At 51.7% G+C, this 20,531-nt stretch overlaps 5 protein-coding genes across 5 annotated transcripts; 3 read left to right on the top strand and 2 right to left on the bottom strand.

Annotated features, from left to right (window-relative positions):
- Positions 1-347: 347 nt before the first annotated feature.
- BO95DRAFT_26783 (TMCO4 family protein) lies at positions 348-4,245 on the bottom strand. The gene is made up of 2 exons (XM_025581556.1): positions 1,912-4,245; positions 348-1,860 (listed from the first exon to the last, which is right to left on the bottom strand). The coding sequence occupies exons 1-2, from the start codon at positions 4,132-4,134 to the stop codon at positions 553-555; spliced, it is 3,531 nt and encodes a 1,176-aa protein (XP_025445617.1). The 5' UTR covers positions 4,135-4,245; the 3' UTR covers positions 348-552.
- Positions 4,246-6,234: 1,989 nt separating this feature from the next.
- On the bottom strand, positions 6,235-8,605 carry BO95DRAFT_450609 (C6 zinc finger domain protein; the record flags this gene model as incomplete). Its single annotated transcript, XM_025588017.1, has 3 exons — positions 6,235-7,166; positions 7,225-7,502; positions 7,554-8,605. 3 exons carry the CDS (start codon positions 8,603-8,605, stop codon positions 6,235-6,237), a joined length of 2,262 nt encoding a protein of 753 aa, XP_025445616.1.
- A 3,608-nt stretch (positions 8,606-12,213) lies between these two features.
- On the top strand, positions 12,214-13,974 carry BO95DRAFT_26678 (putative mannosylphosphorylation protein (Mnn4)). Its single transcript, XM_025581550.1, has 8 exons — positions 12,214-12,564; positions 12,648-12,657; positions 12,724-12,747; positions 12,807-12,951; positions 13,010-13,321; positions 13,373-13,500; positions 13,553-13,698; positions 13,767-13,974. Exons 1-7 carry the CDS (start codon positions 12,408-12,410, stop codon positions 13,668-13,670), a joined length of 894 nt encoding a protein of 297 aa, XP_025445615.1. The 5' UTR covers positions 12,214-12,407; the 3' UTR covers positions 13,671-13,698; positions 13,767-13,974.
- A 619-nt stretch (positions 13,975-14,593) lies between these two features.
- On the top strand, positions 14,594-17,559 carry BO95DRAFT_407108 (putative C6 transcription factor). The gene is made up of 2 exons (XM_025584059.1): positions 14,594-15,345; positions 15,423-17,559. The coding sequence occupies exons 1-2, from the start codon at positions 14,713-14,715 to the stop codon at positions 17,283-17,285; spliced, it is 2,496 nt and encodes an 831-aa protein (XP_025445614.1). The 5' UTR covers positions 14,594-14,712; the 3' UTR covers positions 17,286-17,559.
- Positions 17,560-17,814: 255 nt separating this feature from the next.
- Positions 17,815-19,186, top strand: BO95DRAFT_439811 (putative oligosaccharyl transferase subunit Dad1; the record flags this gene model as incomplete). The annotated part of the gene is made up of 3 exons (XM_025585808.1): positions 17,815-18,214; positions 18,349-18,536; positions 18,665-19,186. Coding segments are annotated over exons 1-3 (542 nt in total), but the record flags the coding sequence as incomplete, so codon positions are not given.
- Positions 19,187-20,531: the final 1,345 nt, after the last annotated feature.

Below are 20,531 nucleotides of genomic sequence, written 5' to 3'. Positions count from 1 at the left end.
TTTCCCCTATCAAGCTAAGGTAGGCACATCCCATCCAGGGTTTATCCCTGTTTTGCGAGACGCTTGCGGAGCGATCGAAAAGGCATCCCCCAAACTTGACGTTCAAAACTTATGCGAGTTGTATATAAGGTATAGTATGTAATTAAGTAGACGAATATTGGTTCCAGATTGAGACCCATATAGAAAGGTAGTCAGCGGGCCTGAATCCCCTGGGCGGCGAATATTAATGGCCTCAAAACACGTCAGAGATAGCCTCTGGCCCGGAAGAATGGGGGAGAAAGTCGACGGCCAGACACGGAGAATCGAACCGCATGGCTTGCAACAGAATCAGCAACAGTAACGCAGTTTCATGCCTAAACTTTCCGGTTGGCCATATCAGCTGTAGACGTGGCATGTAAGACACAAAGAAGAATCGAAACGAATCGGAAACCCAGGGTAATCTGGTAGAAGAGGCCGTCAACCAAGACACTGACTCAGCGCTTGAGCAACGTCAGCATGTACAAGAATGGAAGTCTCGTTCACGTCATAGTAGCATATTCTCATGCCTCGTCATTACTCGAAAGTCATCTGAATTTCACTTTCATCGCCATCTCCAATGTCGTGTTCGGCCCAGGCGTTGGGCTCCAAAGCCATAGCACCCATGGTACTAGCACCCAGAGCAGGCATCGTGACTGCGGACCGAAGCTCGGGCCTGGCAGGGTGGGCATCATATGAGTTGGAAGCCCCGAACGAGGAATGAGTCCGCGTCGGTGGCTCGTGAAAGGAAGTATCAAAGGTCATCTCAAATTCCTCTTCGTGATGCTGAGAGTACGGTGGAGCCTGGCGAGAAGGACTATGGCTTTCTTGCTTCTCCGGAATCGTCTCCGGTGGAGGCGGGCTGGGCTCGTAAGACCTTGTCGCTTGAGATTTCGATGGTGTCAGGGCAGGCGATGGACTCGCGGGGGTGCTCAAGTCCAATTTCATGGGTGGAAGGGTAGATTCAAGCTGTCTAACTTCGAGATTCTCTGAAGCGAGCTCAGCCCGGATGGCATCAATATCAAACAATACTGACCCAGTTCCGTTATTGGTATCGGTAGAGCTCCGTGCTGTGGCATCATTGCGATCCACATCATATGTCTCCCATTTCTTCTTCTGTGCAAGTTTGCCACGCTTAAACAATCCGAAGCGCTTCTTCTCCGGCTTTTGCTCGGCGTCACGTCGTGCCTCGTCAATCTCACGAATGAGCTCCCTTTGCCGTTCGGCATGATTTTCCGGGTCAGGGTCCTCGATCTCTGCGAATTCCTCGCTCACAACCTCCCACCCGACCTCCTTGAGCAGCCGGGGAATTGCGGTACGGTAGTCCATGTGGCCATTGACCAGTTTCGTGAGATCAAAGTTCTCCAGTCCTGGAATGCCTTCTATGGGAGCGAGGCCTGCTACCTTCATGATACCGCCACTTGTGGCTCGGAATAGATATCCCAGAATCCAATCATTCGAAGCGTAACCATTGACGAACCGACCAGAGATGACACTGCGCGCCTTGAGATATTCGTCCCTATTGGCCACCATGGGCGACCCGAAGAGGTAAACATTCTGCACCAATCCGTATGCGCCCTTGTCTGCAAGTTCCTTCAGGCAAGAGAAGATAACCCTAGCACCAAGAGAGTACCCCACAAGCGTGACAGGTCTTTTCCCTAGATTATGCACCATGAGGGAGTCTGCAAGAATCAGACCGGCCGCATTTGCGCGAGTGAGCGAGACATTCCAAGGATTGTCAATGAGGTATGACAGCTTGGTAAGTACAAGAGGCAGCTGCAGAGACGCCATCAAAGCTACCAGGACAGTCTGTCCTAGGACTTGCTGAAGACCTTGCGTTAAAGCCTAGAATTTATCGTTAGCCCTGCTGTCGATTCAGCTAATCTATAAACTCACCTCCGTGGCTAGAATGTTTATAGTATCTCCCATACTCCGCAGCATTTCAGGCTCCCATAAGACTGAGTACAGATCACCCATGATGGGGTCAACGGTGCTGAAGGGCAGCCGTACATCATCTACTTTGCCGGTCATCCAGCCAGAGACAGTGATAATCAGATTTACCCTCTTGTTGTTGTGCAGAGGGCGGTACTCAAAGGTCTGCACTGCTCCCATTCTTCTCTGTGAAGCTCTCAAGCCAATCGTACTCCCAGTAAGTGTAGCACCAGAAGCTATCAGCGCTGTGCCTCCAACACCGCCGAGGAACGCACTTGTTCCTGTAATACCAACGGTGGTAAACCCGGCTGCTAAGCCAGCACCGATGACTGGAGCCAGCAATCCGGCGGAGAGGCCGATTACCAGGCCACCACCCACTGTGGCCAAGCCCATAATCATATATTTATGTTTCAGCGCCATCTTGCGTCTCTTCTCCATATGTTCAGTCTCGTCCCAATTCTCCTTATCTGCAGCCTCTTGCATCTCAAGAGCATCGATCACACGTTTTTCAAATCGGGCAATCTGCAGCCACGGTACTTCCATTGATTCACCTACTCTTTCGAGTAGGGTCCGTGAACGGGCATCATAGGCAGAATCGGCGATAAGGACGAGAAACAAATCGCAGAGCACGGTCCATCGCAGATCAATATCGATCTTGGCCGAGGTAGGCAACTGGGATGGGGTCCGAACCTCCGGAAGATCTTCCCCCTCATGTGTCTCGTAAGGTGGCGGAGATGTTGACCTGGATGACTGGTCCAGTTCTGTTGAGATACTACTCCGGTACTCTTCCCTGAGGCGAGGAGACGTAGGCGAAGACATAGATCTCTTGGGTGTATCAGTCTCATCAGCTAGAGGATTCTTAACGCGGGCATTGCTCATGAGCGGTCGAACGAGATCTGCGGGCTGCACGCCGTGTTCCGCCAACTGCTCAATCATGACCTGCTCCGCTGCATCAATCTCCATATGAGAATAGAGCCTGGCCATCATCGTTTGACTCCACTTGCGCATAGAGTCGATACCACCTTGTCTCGCCTTACGGCACCCTTTGATGGAGGGTATTCTGTTCATGTCCAGGGCCATTTGCCACAATGTAAGCCGGGTGACCCCAACGTATGCGATCCTCTGGCTCTCGGTCAAAAGGTCTTTTGTAGCCTGCATCTGGCTTGTGGGGTCACGCAACTCCTCGTCTACCCCGGTGGAGGTCGCGTGGCTGTCCTTGAAGAGATAACTTGTGTCTTCGTCCATACTGGTCGCAGACTGGGCATCGTCATCAAGCTGCACCCGAGTGTATCCTTTGCCGGCCCCACCCAGGCCACTGTAAACAGCTTCATCGCCTTCTATGTCCCTTGAGCCCTTTGCCACAAGTCGGCCATAGTCGTCATAAACATCCATGTCGCCCAGAGCAGGCATCTCCTTCCAGCCTCCATCGTCATCCTCCTCATCACTCTCCTCCTCATGATCTGCCGCTGTGTTCAGGCGCTGATGCGACCATTCGGAAGGCTCCAGGGACTTCCGCTTGGTCTTGTGAGGCTCGATCGAATGCATTGCATCATCTTGCGATGGAGTCTTCGTATACGGCGGTGGAGGCTCCTGGTCCCTAGGGTATTCGCACGTCTCGCGGGCCGCAGGAAGATTTGTTGAAACTTGAGGTAAGACTTCCTTCTCTTGTACGGCAGGCGTCAGAGATGGAGCTGTTCCTTCCCTGTCATCTTTCCCAACGACCAGTGGCTCTGCCGGTGTCTGTTCACTAGGCGTTGACTGCTTGGCCGCGATATCGTCTGTGCTCAGGTGTCCATCTTCACCGTCGCTCTCGCTCCCCTGGCTCTGCGGAACATCATGACAGGTCTCCTCACTCTCAGAAGACACCCTCCTCGGCCGCACCCGGATCGGTAATCCAAAATCGTCAAGCTCATCCTGCTGCTGCTGCTGCTGCTGCTGGGTTTGCGAGCTAGTCGCCGCCGTGGCTAATGCACTGGTGTGCGCTGCCGATTTGTCTGAAGACGCCTCCCCCCTTTCTTTATTAACAGCGTTGATCTTGACATCTTCCTCCGATGATGTATCAGGTGTCTCGCTTGGCGAAACAGGGGCATTGGTCAATCCCTTCAAGGTGCCCGAATGGTGTGACAGATCGGCAGTGTCGTCGTCGACAGACTGGTCAACAGGACTGGGACTGGAGACTGCGCTCATTCTTCATTTGAGTGTTTGATATGCCCCCCACACTGGCCCGGAACAGAGAAAGAGTTATCACTTTTCTTTTGCTCGGAACCACACTTCAGGTGGATGTGCTCCCTCTAAGTTTCTATCCCTAATACCACCGTGCTGAAGGTTGCGATGGGGTTTGCCGACCACCCATTCGTGCGATGTTTCCGGCTGCGCTCGACGCTTTTCGACAACTCGTTTGAGCTCTCGTATGATCCGGGGACAGGTCGAAGGAAGGAAGGGGAGGAAAGGTGGTTGGCAACCAGGTATCGGGGTCGGGGAAGGTTTCGAGGGCTGGCTGATGATACACACTAACAAAGCCAGCAGAGAAGCAGGCCGCGGAGGTGTCAAGGTTGAGTTCAAGGGACTTGGAATCCCGGGTGGAGCACGCGGAGGGGGGAGATTGGTGGGTGGCTGATCATGAACGAGGGGGGGGGGGGGGGGATGGGACGATCAGCCAAGTTTCCCGCTGATGGTTAATTGAAGGTGGCAGGTAGCGAGAGGCAAGGGAGTCTACCTAGTAGCTAGTCTGCAATGCTTCCTAGTCAGTCAGCAGTACAAACGAATCCGTTTGGGGCCGAATTGGAAACAAGCCTGCGACCAAGCCAGGTACGTACTGTGCAGTGGAAATTAGTGCTCAAGTACAATAGACTACACCGTAGTAGTGAGTGAGATGGTGGCCCGCATGGGGAAGAGAGGGAGACAACTGGAACTAGAGTCCCGCAAGCGGTCTTAGTGCACGAAATGGAGACAGAGTTATCTGGTGGTGATAGGAGCATCACGTCAAGTCCTGTGGCTGGCAGTTCAGCTGACGGCCTTGCTGCAAATTGATCGCTGCATCTTGGAAGATAAATAGATCAACGAAAGACCAACGACAGCGATAGGACGATGATTGACCACGTTGGTCTGCGTTAAGGGAATGTAAATCGATGGGATTGATGGACAGTGTTCATCCCCGCCCTTGCTGTAAGAATACGCGGCCCCGTCACAGATTCATTACATAAACTACATGCATTCGCATCGCTTGATCGGACTCGCGCTGCTCGTCCTACCTGCAGTGGCCAGGGTCTTCAAGTCTCCTTCAATTGATCATCTCAGACGCTGATTATGTGTCGTTCACCAGTTGTATGACACAAAGCTTAACAATCGATTCGAGATCTCTTGGCGTATTGGGCTGCAATTATCCCGACCAGGTACGGATCTCGGTACCTCGCTCAATATCCAACCCGGTCTCGATATGCACTTGCAAAGGCATGGCAGGCATCTTATAGCCTTACAGGCATCAGCACAGTGAGCATGCTTGTGTCACGCAAAGTACGCAGGTCATTCCATGTCAACCACATCTTGAAGGCATATAGAAAGTAAATAGGTACTGTACCATAGAATAGGTGACACTCACTGACTAGCTAACTACTTACTATTGGCATTTGACCGTCCATCAAAATGACCAGGGTAAGAACACGCTTATATGTGGTAGGCACACTTAAGGCCTAGCGAGATAAGGTACGCCACGGAGCTCAATGCCTAATGCTCCCACCATCAGGTTTGTCGAATGAAAAAGTGCACTTTTTTTCTCGAGTAACGTGAAGGGAAGAGCATCTCCACTACTGAGTCAGCGCTTTCCGATCATTCCGGCGCTCTAGACATGTAACCCCACGCTTGTTTTCTTGCTGCCCTTGGGCAAAAGGAAACAGCGAGAGACCTATGAGTTACTAGGTGAGGAAGGCATTGCCAAAGCCTCGGTGACTTTCTGGATAGTAATTATCCCGCTTTTCGGATCGTCGGAAGTTCCATGTCGGCCGATGTCCGATGACAAGCTTCCATAATCCCTACTTTATAAGCGTCAATAGTGAGCGGGGAACTGCTTTTCAAGTGGGATGCTAATTTCTTTTCTGCCTTCTGACAACTTGGGTTTATCTTTCTCCTGGGGACTGACGGCTGTTTGCTCCCGGCCTGTTACTGATTGCTCTTCGAACACTTCGATTCACTTCCGACGGAATTTTGAAGCCATTGCGACGGCACAAATGGAACTTTTATCGAATATGCATCTATGCATCTATAGACCGCATCTATGGTGGACAAGAGCCCTTAAAAACCAGGCAAAGTGGGTAACGCAAATACGCTCCCGTCCGGGAGCCAGTCGTCCAGCTCCATGCCTGTTTTAGGAGGTGACGGATTACCCTGCAGACTACTATCTGATGGAGTCCGCTGTTGCTGCTGCTGCATGTCATACACATAACGAGGGGACATCACGGGGTTGGGTGTTTGGTAGCTTGCATATTGGCTAACATTAGCCACATTCCGGAAGCCACCTTGGTCTGGCGACCACATCGAATCCCCAACAGGTGCCGGTACGCCATAACCTCCAGCGATTGGATGAAAAGGCGCGATTGGCAGAAAATTCCCGAGCGGCACCGGTTGGTGAGGAAGTTCAAATGGCGATTGGTTCTGGCTCGGCACGTTCGGGTGGGACATTGATGCTCCTGCATTGATTGTTGGGCCGAGTCCAACTGCTTTCTGCATGTTTTGATGCTGCAAGCGGTCATACCAATTTCGAGCCTTGACCGCAACCACGTAATACCATCGACTCGGGATTTTGTACTTCTGGCCACCGCTAGCCTCTGCCAGTTTCTGGGTCATTGCATCTAGATACTTGTCGACCTTGACAGTTTCTGCTGTGATGAACTCTCCAAGGGCACCTGCGCTGACTGAGAAGTATATCTTCAGGAGAGACATCATCGCCGTCCCGACCCGGGTATAGATCAGATTCGGGATCTTGCGCAACATCTCGGTGTCACAGCTGAGGAAGAAGTCCAGCATCTCATGGGCGGCATTCATCCATTTTATCGTGATGTCTACGCGGACAGCGCTGAGCTGTGAGCCAGCCGATTTCACCTTACCCTCCGGGGAGGGAAGAGTATAGTATTGTTGTTTGATTGCATCTGGATCACGATACCCTTCGCCGACGGCTAGTTCATAGATCGCGAGATTGGTGTAATGGTATTCAAAAGTCATGGGGACTGATCACTATCAGCTACCACCAACTTCCCGTCAGGGTTCGCCGCACGACAGACTTACCTGTGAGCATATCAAGCGGGAGCTCTTTACGCCACAATAGCATACGGTTGTCAAACCACCTCAGAACGGCCTGAAGGCGCGACTCTGTCAGTGGCGCGGTTGAACTGGTATCGTCGAGACCGAAGGAGGCCATCGACTCATCCACTATTCGCTGAAGATCGAACCAGGTGGCCATATGCCTATCTACTGCATTTGGTGATCGCTCCAAGTGCTTCACGCACTCAGCCATCCATTCATTCAATAAGAGCAAATTCGGTCGGCGCGTTTTCATCGCAACTCTGTATATCGGTTAGCACAACTGCATCTGTTTGCACGAACGCTTGCCCTACATAGATGTCAGATGATAGCAGTACAGTATCGTCCTAGCCTGTTCCGCCATTTGCTCGTCATAAGTGGCCCTTTTGCTTGCTCTGCGATCGTTGGTTCTGTCTACGCGACGCTTTGAGGCCAAGCCAATCTCCAACGCCATTGTAGCAGCAATGTGCGTGTACTGATAAAACTGCAGCTTCAGAGGCGAGTCGGGCGGGTGATAGAAGACGATCATGATTAGCAATGCCTGCACCAACTCCAAAGATTTATCTCCATTGATGAAGAATCGCTCCGCATAGACTCGGATGATCTCCCGGTTCAGAATGGCAGCCAACTGGCCATCCAGAGCAACGCTCGCTGCAGCGACAACGGACAGGAACAATACCGGCGCTGAATTGCGCAATTGAGTGGCAGTCGTATGTGGGGGCAACACCACTATCGGCGCAAAGGCCGTGAGTTCGGTCACATAGAAGGCGACCAACTCATTCGCATACTCGAGAGATATTACGCCTCGATCGATGACATCCTCCCTCGGCCTTGCATCGTATGAGTAGGGGGCTGGCGCTGGATTGGTGATAGGGGCATTCACAGGACCACCATCATAGGTATTCGGATATGGAGACGTTGATGGGAAGCTGGGTGAGAAGTCCATGGGTCGAGCCGAATCTGCCCCGCTGCTATGGTCCTCTGCGATAGTGGAGATGGCCTCGCTGGGTTCAGCGGCCAATTCAGGCTCCCGGGAGTCCTCCCTTTCACTGCTCGCACTCTCTGCACTGCTTTCATCAACCCGCAGCCTATCCTTGAGGAGTGATCGCATCTGTCGCATCTCCTTTTCCAACTGGGCTACCCGGGAATCGGTTCGCTTACGCGGCCGCCGCCTCTGGGGTGCGACAAAGACGCAGGTTCTGTTTGCTTTCGCGCATCGTTGACATTGATTGGGAGTTGAGGCATCGGGTAAGCATCGGACTTTCAGGCCGCGACAAGATTCACAGGAGCGGTTCAATTGCGGGGTCGCGGCTGGTTGAAGCACGAGGTTTGAGTCGCCCGGGAGCATATTGGGTGTAGTCGACATCTTTTGGCCCCCACGTTTGCTCTTATCGTGCTGGTGCTGCAGGATATCTAGATCGGAGGCGATCGACAGTAGCTTAGAAGAAACAGGGGTCTGAGAGTGAGGTAATTTTTTGGGCCGCACTCGATAAATCTCTTAGTAGGTGTTCGCAATGGGCCTCATTCTTCTCGAAAAGGTCGTGTCAAACTGATCAATTGGGAGGGCTTTAGGCACAGGTATGGAGGAGTGGTGTCAAGGTCTCCATTATCGGTGCCGTGAATCACAATGATGGAAATGGGATCAAAAGACACCTAGACAAGTCAGTCGCAAAGCCCAGGCTGGACTTCTGCAATCAAGCGATGCTAGTCAGAATCAGCAATCACATACCTAGAGTGCACGTTTGTTCAATGGAGGACATCCAATTGGATGCCTAGCGATAAGGATTTCTGCACAAACCGCCATGTACCCCAGACAGTGATTAAGGTATTTCCCAGGGTCACTGATATGCAGCTGAAGAGTGCAGCTGGAACAGTGGGACTCGAATTCAAGCCTCAGTCATGTGAGGCTCCAGCCTCCAGCTAGTCTAGTAGCTACTGGAGGGTGGGTGGGAGTGGAGAGAGGGGGGGGGACAAGAAATCCCCTGGCCTTCTTGATCAAACCATGAAGGCTGATAACCAGTGTCTTTCCCTCTGAGGGGACTTGGCGAATCCTCTGTGCAGGTTAGTGCAGTCGGTTTATTAAATTGTCTGTTTGGATGACTGGAAGTGCGGAAGTGGAGAGACAAGATCAACTAGTCTAGATCAAGAAACACCCGGAGAGCACCTGCACTGGGCAGTGGGCACTGTATACATGCTCTCAATAAAGTTAGGTTGTTGAAAGGACCTGGGTTCGGAAGAACATCTGCAATGAAAAGCAGCAATGATACTCGAGGTAGTTCAGATGCTATTTACGTTGGAAGCATGATATCGTAACAGTACAAGCAATGAGTAGGTCAATTAGGGGAAGACAAGTGTTGGAAGCAACTTCAAGGTTACGTAGTATCGAAACGAATTACCCCTCTAAGAATCACACAGCAAGTGTTAGTAGACTAAAGAGAAACTGAGCAAGGAGTTCTCATTGGAGGGGGCTAAGAACATAATCCAACTATAGTTGATAGAATGTCAAACTTGACGAATCACCGTCGTTTTTATCCGTGCTACTAAATTCGGACCCTCAGAAAAAGGTCCAGTCCTTCCAGTCCTTGCACTCCCTGCTGCCCACGGGCAATTAATCCGCCGACCCTGAGGCTTTTCCTCGTTACCTCCCTAAGAAGCAGATAAGGTAACTTGAAGCCGTGCGGTCGACCTGGATGAACTATGAAGAGTCGAGTCGGAAATACGAAGTACTTGAGCAATTCAACTGGCAACCCTGGCTGTGCATTCTTCTTCCTTCTAGAATACGAGTCCTCTACAGGACCATGTACTGTACCTGGTAATATCAATTAGTCTTACTTCAGGCAGCATGGGGTAATGTACTTGCCAAAGTACCTCGTCCACTCCATAGCTCAGAGTTATGGATCTGGATTATGATATGATGATGGAGTTGTGCTGATGGTCGCGTTCAGACCAAGAAAGATGTCTTATGGATAGGTACAGCACTTGAAGTTCTTCTCCAGAGCAAATCACTTGAAGACCAAACGAATCCGAAAGGAGAGATAAAGATTAGTGAAATGGGTGTACGCAAATGACGACTGCCAATGTTGTATGAGCCCATGCCCGCGCAAGGATGTTTTTGTGTATCCTGTATGGAAGGACGCCAAGGGCGGCGCTACGATAACAAGTCGGCGGTACGGAGTACTGTACAGTACATACCCTCGATACCTGGCAGATTAGATGGCTGTCATGGGCTCTATACAAGCATTCGGGGGCTTGCCAAGAGATATCCGGGGCTTGCGATCCAGGACCGATCTCCAAAATGTCAAAGCTAGAGGTACTGGCAATTGTCTACGTTTAAACGGTATAGCTACTCTTCGACTCCACAATTCAAAGCTTACGTGGATCACCGCATTTCGGTGTCGCAGAAATAATTACAACCTGGCCTTTTAAGTTAGGGCGTTGGGCTGTGCGTGCTCATGCGAGGGGAAGATGCCTGGTAGGATCTGAGGCACGCAAACACTGTGATTAGGTCTGTCATCAAGCTTTAGCACCTGGTGCAAACCTTCAGCGGTCCATTCGGAGGATAGTCCTTGGACATGTTCGACATTTCTGGTTGAGACGAGATGAGCGACAATTGTGGAGGTCTAAGCACTTCTGAATCGGAGACTAGTCTGCAAAGGACCATATCATGTCTGTCGGCCAGACCCTCAAACCAACCGCAAGAATAGTGCAAATGCTGCTGTAGGCTTAGAGAAGACGGACTGACAGACAACACGGGTTCCCCTTCGTCATGTGGGGAAATCCCCCACTTGAATCCCGGAAAGATTTTTTGCATTTCCAGAGCAGCAGCGGCAGCAGCGTGGAGAATCCATGAATCATGTCATGAAGTAAAAAGCAACAGCAGATGTCGATTCCCAACTTCCGATCAGTGACCCCTATCTTCCAATTCCCGTGTTTGTTCCCGACGAAAGAGGCCAGTTGTCACGCGAGAATGAGGAGGGGGGAAATAGTGGTGGTTGAGAGGTGAAGAAAATTTGGTCAACGAAAATACCGGGCTTGGACTATGACGCGGCCCCAATCTTCTGGATTGAGATACCGAGACCGAGCCCCCCAGCCGCTATTGAAAAAAGCCAAAGGAATGGCTAGGCGGTGTTGCTTGTTGCCCTGCTATTGGTGACGACCACCGCCTGCTGACGCCATGGTTCCTCCAGCACGGGCGTCGTACGTAGCACGGTGATATGAGATAAATTGGAAGAGACGTACAAACGTACTCAAGTACAATACTGCACATACCCCGTGTCTGTATGCTGTGTCTGCAGTGCGAGAAAAGGAACAATCGCAGTTGTTATTGTTTGTCGCTGACCTCGAAACCCTCCCCGAGCAAGGAATGGAAGAAAGATAACTGTGAAAAGTAAAATAGTGAGCCGGATCGGCGCGGTAATTCCATCCCCCATCGCCAAGGCTGGCAAGGCTGTCTGTTGCGTCTGCGCCGTCCGGTGTCTGTTACTCTTCTGTGGTGACGGTACTCCGTACTGCTGCCGCCCGCCCGGTTCTTGCCCGTCGCCACCATCTTTGGTTAGTTAGTTAATTGGTTTCTAGGTAGTTAAATGATCGGAAGGAACGGTAACGACAGTCAGTAAACTTGGGTAAGTTGGTAATTGCGCACGCGACCCCCTCGTCCTTCTCTTACGGTCTTTACTATTCTTGTACGCATTTTCCCTGCCGATCCCGGGCACTGTGGATCTGCTCATTCTCTGTCGTCGTCTCCGACCTTGTATTATTCTCCATTATTATTTGGTTGTGATCCTTGTCCTTTCAACGTCCTGTTCTTTTTCTCTTCCTATGCTCTTTCACAACTCGACTTCCCTTCTGACATATCATTCCATTCGAACCGCATCCCCTGTCTGGCTGCCTGAGTGGACTGGTCATCCTTCCTCTTAAAGGCATTCCTCTCTTGTCGCCGCGCTCATCCCTAGAAGTGACATCGGTACTGCGATCCCGCCCATACCGTATCATCACCACTCTCCCCCCAGTCCCACGTCCTTATCTCCGGGCTTGTGCAACATAGGGTCAGAGCATGCAGTCGCCTTCTTGAATCGAACCTGATTGAACTATATATACAAATATATTTTGTTTAAAAATATATATATATATATATATTCATATACACTCACATTTAGACGTGCCGCACTATGTGGTTTTCAACGCCCCGGTTATTCGCCGGACTTTATGGGTTATCACTGGCTGTCGTGGGGTCATCCGCTGTCGATGTTGATTTCATGAGCGTGAGGCCTACTGTGGCCAAGGAATACTCTGGAAAAGGGGGAGAACCAGGTCCAAAATATTTCAGTAAGTTTTGGCCCGTCATATCGAATCGCGCCAGTTTGCAGGCTTCCCATAATTAGCTGAGGTGCATGCTGACTCTTTCCCAGAGGAATCAGAGTAGGTCACTATCTCGATTTTATGCTAGAGGTGCTTTCGAATTGAGCTGACATATACACTGGCTAGCTTTCACTACCATTATGACGGCCGGTAGGTGTTAGAATTGACCCGTTGGATATAGCATGTGCTAACTTGGTCCGTGGTCGCAGCTTTGCCGATAAGCCTCTCTCGGACGAAGAGACCATTCCGCACCTGTCGGAACTCATCCGAACCTACCTGTCAACAATGGCAGACCTTGGTGCCGAGACATGGATCATGCATGGTACTCTTCTGGCATGGTGGTGGAATCAGAAGGTTGTTGTTACCGACTCACATGGTCGCTGCGTTGTGGCTCCCGCTGACAGCTGATTAGATCTTCCCTTGGGACAATGACCTTGATGTCCAAATATCTGAGCCCACAATTCACTTCCTTGCCGATTATTACAACATGACGGAACACCATTTCGAGATTCCAGGGGTCGAGGGCGGAAGAACGTACTTGCTCGAGATAAATCCTAACTACGTCATCCGGTCTACCGACGATAAGTTGAATGTCATTGATGCGCGTTGGATTGACACTTCCTCCGGATTGTTTATCGACATCACCGCCGTGCGCAAAGATGACGACAGACGAGAACGCGGTGACCCCGGTGCTCTGATGTGTAAAGATGGCCATCGCTTTGATGTAAATGGCGCGCAAACCACTGGCACAACATGGCAGCTAACCAGTTTACAGGAGACCGAAATCTTTCCGTTACGGAATAGTTATTTCGAGGGTGTCCCTGTTAAAATTCCGTTTGAATATGTCCGACTTCTCAAGAAGGAATATGGCTCGAAATCTATGACCGCTACCACCTTCCAAGGGTAAGTTGTCATGTCTTTGTCAATAGGCCCTCCAACTAAACCTCGAATCCAGGCACCATTTCAACGATGCCACAAAAGTGTGGGATAAACAAAGGAAACGGCAGTTTTGGCGCCGCCAGCCAGTCGACGTACCCGTCCGAACCACGCCGCTCGGGCCTTTGTTTCGATGAAACTCGAAGACTGTTTTCAAAGTTCAAGGCTCGTTGACGTATCTGGGCCTGATTATGACAGTTACGATCTGACCGGGTTCAATTCTTTTTATATAGTCTTCACTTGTTTGCATATATATGGCGTTATCCTTCGGAACGCATACCATTTATTCGCACGTTGGATACATTCGGCGTTGGATTCTATTATGCTTCTCCGGCCTTCTGTTCTATTCATTGGGGTCATTTCAGACTTTCTCTGTCCCAAATCTAGAGTTTGGTGACTTGGCTTCCCGGAGTCTGGGCAACTGAACAATTGAGTCTATGGAGACTTTTGTGAATATATCAAATGTAATAATCTAGTATTGTCCGCGACATCGGCCCATGTACTGAACCACGCTTGATGCACACATCACACGGGAAGCAGCAGGAAGGCTACTGAAGCGCCTGACCTTTGCACGAAGTCTTAGATCCACGGTCATTGCAAGGACTATGTTTGAGATGTGTCACGTATGCGAGGCTATAGGTAAAACTATCCCGTCGGTGAACTTGAACGTCAGGGGCTAATCAATACCTATACGTACTCCATGATATAGCCATTGTATAATATCGGACGATGGTTCCCCGCTGACAGAAAGACCATCTTTCTTTTGCGAACAATAGAAATGACCCCACGCAAGTTAGCCTGGACCCAACTACTATTAGTCACGGACTAATTTACTGAGTAAGTTAAGGTATGTTCATTGACACAATGTCAGATGCACGTGATTGTCTTCTTCCTTTATGATTACGTGAGGAGCTACCGTTTCTGGCCAATGGCGTTGTTTGAGACCTGAATCGACTCTCTGCCCCTCCCCACTATGAGTCGATGACTGAGGCACGGCAGTATTAGTTAGTAGTTAGTGAGCTCGGCCCCGATCATAATAATACAGTAATCCGGACCGATTCACCTCCTTTGGTCTGATCAATAATTTTCTTTATTCCACTTCATCTCAGCGCAAACTTCCCCTGAACTGCCGCTGCCGCTGTCGCTGTTGACGATGTGGCATGCTCCACCTATACTGTCATGTCCTTCCATAGTCCACCACTTCCAGCACAACAACGCCCGCCTGTACCCACTGTGACCTCGCCAGCCTTATCTGCGACGCACTCCCGACAAGATTCGGAGAGTCTCAGTCATGGCCAGGCTGCGATCGTTGTTGATCATCACACCGACCCCCATTCCTCGCACGAGCTGCATAGCATACGCAGCTGTGTTACCTGCCGTCGGAGGAAAGTCCGCTGCAACAAGCGATCGCCGTGCTCGAATTGTGTCAAGGCGGGGATCGAGTGTATTTTCCCCCCACCTGGAAGGGCGCCCCGCAAATCGAAGCGGCCACAAGATGCGGAGCTCCTGTCTCGACTCAGGCGCCTGGAGGGTGTCATCGAGCATTTGAACGAGAAACGAACAGCGTCGCTATCGGATACGCCTTCCCCAGGCCAATCGCGCAGTGAGAACGTGAGCACACAGGGTCCGCCGGCGCCTCACGCAGGCCCCGGCGATGGCGACGGGTGTCCGCTGATGCTGGATGCTGCTAATGTGGACCCCCGCAGGCCTATGCCCACGCGAAACATGGAGCATGAATTTGGACGACTGGTTATCGATGAGGGCCGGAGTCGTTATGTGAGCAATCGGTTCTGGGCCAGTCTCGGTGATGAGGTGAGCCGATTTCTTGCTTCCTTTATGTTGTTTATGATGAGGCACTTTTCAGGTATTGACAGAGGGATACGTGTTAGATCGAAGAGCTTCAGGATATCCTCGACCCATCAGCGTCGGAGGACGAGGATTACCCCTCTCCAGAGTCGTCGTCGACTCACTCCGCCAACCATGACGGCTTCCTATTCGGATTTTACTCGCTTTCCCATTCCCTTCGCGGCTTCCTGCCACCATCGTCGAAGATCCCGGTGCTCTGGACTTTATACTACGAGAATGTGGCGCCGCTGGTCCCCGTCGTCCATAAACCTACAGCCAAACAGCTTTTCACGATCGCCGCCCAGGACCCGGGCAGCTTAGATAAAAACCAGGAAGCACTTTTCCTGGCGATGTGCTTAGTGGCAGTCATCAGCTTGTCTCATGAGCAGTGTGTCATCCAGTTAGATGAGGACCGTGATGCTGCTGTGAAACGTTATCGATTTGCGGTCGAGCAAGCTTTGGCGAAGGCCAATTTCCTGAACACGCAGAACTTGATGTTACTGCAAGCCGCTGTCATTTTTCTCATTGGTATCCGTCGTGAGGATGATACTAAGTTCGTGTGGTCTATGACGGCTCTCGTTCTTCGCCTCGCGCAAGGTCTTGGTCTTCACCGGGATGGGACGAAGTTCGGGTTAAAGCCCTTTGATACGGAAATGCGCCGAAGACTGTGGTGGCATATCTGTTTGTTGGACATTCGGTCGTCCGAAGACCATGGCACTGATTCGCAGATCCACGAACGGATTTATGATACTCGGCTTCCACTAAACGTCAATGATGATGACATTACGCCGGACATGCAAGAGCCGCCCCCGGAGAGAATTGGCTTTACCGAGGTGACCTTCTGTCTGATCCGCTGCGATATCACAGTAGCCCTTCGGCGGGTGAGCTATGCCTGCCCTAATGGCCACTTCACTTCAGGTACTCGACCAGTGTCCGCGGATAACTGCGGAAACCTGATCAAAGCCATCAATGCCCGCATCGAGGAACGATACATCAAACACTGTGACATGAACGTGCCAATTCAATGGGTTTGCGCTACCGTCGCTCGGCTCATTCTCACGAAACTATGGCTTGTAATTCACCATCCCATGACTCGGCCTGACCGTGACGTTGCTCTGACGAATGCAAATCGAGAGAGCTTGTTCGCAACTTCTGTGGAGGTTGCCGAATTCGCGCGCCTACTTGGGGCCGACAAGAACACATTTAAGTGGAGCTGGCTCTTTGCCACGAACATGCAATGGCATGCCATCGCATTTGTCTTATCGGAGCTCTGTGTACGCCCGTTGAGCCCTCTCACCGACCGTGCTTGGGAGGCTGTAAGCAATCTTTACCGAGATTGGGTACGCAACAGCAAACAACGGAAGGGCATGCTTTGGCGACCGCTGTCAAGGCTCATGAAGCGCGCGGCCGCCCACAGAGCAAAGCAAGAAGAGATGCGAACACAGCTGGGTCTCAATGTCGGCTCTTTTCAGTCCGTGCCATTCACTGGTGGCACTGGACCCTCAATTCTTCAAGCCCCTCCCATATTACCCCAGCCTCTTGCGCAACGAGAATCCCAAATATCATCTGCCATGCCAGAGGGGGGTACGTTGTCTAATACAAACGGACTTGATATCGATCTTCGAAAGGGGCCGATGGACGCAATCATCAATTTGTTCCCCGGCGTTGACTGGTTGTCTCCTCAAGCGGCAGCTATGGCGGCAGCCATGGAGCAGCCAACTACAACTCCTGGGGACGCATCGATGAACTCATTCGCCGGACCAGTGCCCATGCAGCAGAACGAGAACAAGCCGGACCCTCAGCTCAATTGGGATGAGTGGGATAGGGTCATGCACGACTTCCAGATGGATTTACAAGAAGCCAACACCGAAAACCCTTTTGCGAATATCTCTGACTGGCTTGCCTGATGCGCCTGTGCGGCAAGGAAGCGCACCATGCACCTGAAGTGTGCTTTATATACCCTCTAATCCAGCCGTGGCCCTAAGAGGCATTTCGCCCTTCGCTCGAGCGGGCTCAGTGTTGTGGTATAACTGGCGAACCTTCTCAATTATTCTCATGCGAAACCCCCCTCTTCACGATGCAGAAATACCCCTCTCCAATCTTAATCACAATGAATTGATGAATATGATATAATGACGATGTGTATAATAAGTCTGAATGTTACCAGGATGTTTTCTTGAGGTTGTATGAGACTTGGCCACGGTGACTACCATATCAGATCTGCTACAACCATGTACTGTATCATAGTAGAACACCCCCAGACTTGCACATATCAGCGATCAGCAAACAGAACTTCGTGTAACGTACGGATACCGTACAGTGAATCTACTAGTAGATAAACCCCGACCGATAACAGCGCACATCACGTGACTCCGCGTAACGGACAGCTTGCGTAATGAATTCCCGAGGTACACCACCGACCGACTCCGCCGATATCCAGACACTCTCTCACCCTGTCAGTCTTTCTCTTTCTCACGATCTTTTATACCAATTGACTCCCAATCCGAGACGAGAGACCCAGGCAACCCAATCTCAAAAAAAAGCCATGCCTTCCAAACGCACCGCCGCCGCCGGCCCCGTCCCCGCACCCTCACCTCCAACTATACCTTCATCCTCCACCACCACCGCTGCTGCTGCTCCTGCCTCCTCCTCCTCCCTCTCCTCCGGCCCCAAAACCCTAACCACCAACTCCTCCGTCCTCGACATCGTCCACACCGTGTGGCAGCAATACCTCGCCACGACCCCGCAGCGCACGCTCCTGCTCGACGCCTTCATGGGCTTTTTGGTCCTGGTCGGCGGCGTGCAATTCCTCTACTGTGTTCTGGCCGGCAATTACGTGAGTTCACTTACTTTTTCTCCTTATGTTTTACCCCAAACCTTCCTTGTGTATTCGACTTTTGTGTGTCTGTATGCATGGTAGGGTATGTTATGGAAACCATGGCTAACTGTTTCCCTCCCTCTTAAACATAGCCCTTCAACGCCTTCCTGAGCGGCTTCTCGGCGGCGGTGGGCCAGTTCGTGCTTACCGCGAGTTTGCGCATGCAGACTTCCTCTTCTTCGGCTGCGGCTGCGGCGGTCGTGTCTGGTGGGAAGGGGGCGAAGGGGAAAGCTGCTGCGCTGGGAAATGAGACTGGGGGGAATGGGATTTCGCATGAGAGGTGAGTTTTTCTTTCTTTTTAGGGGGTTTGTGAGTGAATTGGGTTTGGGGGACTGGGTTGGGTTGGGTTGAACTCGGACTGAGCTGGACTGGACTGAGCTGGACCAAGCTGACTCCTTCGGGAATTAGGGCGTTCGCGGATTATATCTTCGGGAGCTTGATCTTGCATTTCTTCTGTATCAACTTTATTAACTGAGTGGATGCCCGGGTTGGATTTCGAGGGCGTGAAGGTAGTGACCGGGGGTGCGAGGTTGGGTTTGGGTGGGACGGATTTCGGTGAGTGGGATCAGGACTATTCAAGGGTCAAGATATGTGGTGCTGGACTGGGCGCGAAGTGAAGGTTCAACGTTGCGGCTTGAAGAAGATCCCTGGTGGACTTGATGCTGTAACTCTGATCTGTCTGGTCTGGTCTGGTCTGGTCCGATCCTTCTGGTTGTAAAGTGAGTTGAAGGAAAAGAACAAGAGTCGATGGTGTCGACTATGTAGAGGTACCTGATTCCCAGTCGTGATAGTACTCGAGTTTCCGTGGGATCTACTTCCGTAATTCATGTCCTGTCGGAGCAAGATCCGGCAAACAGGTGCACGGTCTCCGTTGGACTCTCAATTGAAGTATGCTCATGTTCATGCTCATAACTCTTTGCCAAGATCGGGGTATACCTCTATATGTACTGTACATACAACAACAACAATCAAAATGCCCGTCCAGGTCTTCTTTTCACCTGGGGCTTCTTCACCACACTTCCCCCTCCTCCTCCTGCTCCTCCGCCACCTCCAGCTCCAACTCCATTGCGTGAAGAGCTGGAGGCAGTCACACCTCCAACACGGCGGGCTGTGGCAGCCGGCCGACGGACCACGGAACTGCCCACTTCGATCTCCTGCCGGCGTCGGGAGGGGTCATTGCGCTCCTGCTCCCTCTGCTTTTCCGCGGCGGCCCGTTCCCGATCCGCGGCCATTTGCGTTTCGATCTCCATGCGCCGATTGAACTCCTGTTCGGTGACTCGGCGCTCGCGCTGAGAATAGCCCTTTTCTTTGACTGAGTAGAAGACGCCTCCGAGTTCGGCGAGCCACTGCATACAAGAATACTCCACGGTCAGTTTAAGATCATGATGGCGATGAGGATGAGGGGGCAATGATGATGGGGCGGGATGGGAATGGCGGGGGATCACAACTTACGTGTGGGTCGACAGCCGTGACGGTGGACATATACTCCTTGCTGGTGAGTATCAACTCATGATACACCACGTATTCGGGCACATAGCCCAGACCATACAGAGCACTCGTCGGGTGCAGCTGCATGCTCACGCTGGTGCGGAGATTGAGGAACTCGCCGATGCCCTTGACGCGCGCGGCCTGGTGGTAGAATCCGGAGCAGATGCACTTGCGGATGACATCCCAGTCGGTTCCACAGCTGACGAGGGGCATCTTCTGCACCGTCATGATGTCGTGCAGCTGGTCTCGGACCTCACGGGCGCGTCGAAGGGCTTTGGCGTGCAGGAAATGGCGGGTACACCAGCCGTCGGAGTAGCCGTTGGCCTTCCATTGCGTGTAGACATGGAGGAGCGTGAGGTGATCCGACTCGGGGACAAAGAATTTCTCTCGCGCGGCGTCGGATTCCTCCTGACGTTCTTTGGGGCGGTAGAATACGCTCGGAACGGACAGCATGGAGACGATGCTGAGCATCTCCTCGCTACACCGGTATTCCTCGGAGGCTTTGATGAGCAATTTTGCGAGCGGAGGGTCCATGGGAAATGGAGTCATCCGCCGACCCAGGTGGGTGAGGTCACCAAGGTTATCGAGCGCCCCCAAAGACCAGAGTTCGAAAAGCGATGTGGTGATCGTCTCCTGCGGCGGAGGATCCATGAAATCAAAATCCAGGAGATCCTTGACACCGAGAGACTTGAGCAGGAGGACGGTATTGGAGAGACTGGTGCGCTGAATTTCGGGGATGGTCTGCAAATAGAGTTCGTTCTTGTAGGCGACCTCCGTATACAATCGA

The sequence above is a fragment of the Aspergillus brunneoviolaceus genome (genome assembly GCF_003184695.1).
Source record: "Aspergillus brunneoviolaceus CBS 621.78 unplaced genomic scaffold BO95scaffold_11, whole genome shotgun sequence".
Classification (NCBI taxonomy): Eukaryota; Fungi; Ascomycota; class Eurotiomycetes; order Eurotiales; family Aspergillaceae; genus Aspergillus; species Aspergillus brunneoviolaceus.
Note: the sequence above shows the minus strand (reverse complement) of the source record. Positions and strands in the feature narration are given on the sequence as shown.

Excerpts from the sequence above, each read along its gene's own strand:
- BO95DRAFT_26783 (XM_025581556.1), bottom strand. The coding sequence starts at position 4,134 with ATGAGCGCAGTCTCCAGTCCCAGTCCTGTTGACCAGTCTGTCGACGAC. Across the intron at positions 1,861-1,911 it reads TAAACATTCTAGCCACGGAG|GCTTTAACGCAAGGTCTTCA; the intron begins GTGAGTTTATAG and ends GATAAATTCTAG.
- BO95DRAFT_26678 (XM_025581550.1), top strand. The coding sequence starts at position 12,408 with ATGTGGTTTTCAACGCCCCGGTTATTCGCCGGACTTTATGGGTTATCA. Across the intron at positions 12,952-13,009 it reads CATGGTGGTGGAATCAGAAG|ATCTTCCCTTGGGACAATGA; the intron begins GTTGTTGTTACC and ends ACAGCTGATTAG. Across the intron at positions 13,322-13,372 it reads AAGATGGCCATCGCTTTGAT|GAGACCGAAATCTTTCCGTT; the intron begins GTAAATGGCGCG and ends ACCAGTTTACAG.
- BO95DRAFT_407108 (XM_025584059.1), top strand. The coding sequence starts at position 14,713 with ATGTCCTTCCATAGTCCACCACTTCCAGCACAACAACGCCCGCCTGTA. Across the intron at positions 15,346-15,422 it reads GGGCCAGTCTCGGTGATGAG|ATCGAAGAGCTTCAGGATAT; the intron begins GTGAGCCGATTT and ends GATACGTGTTAG.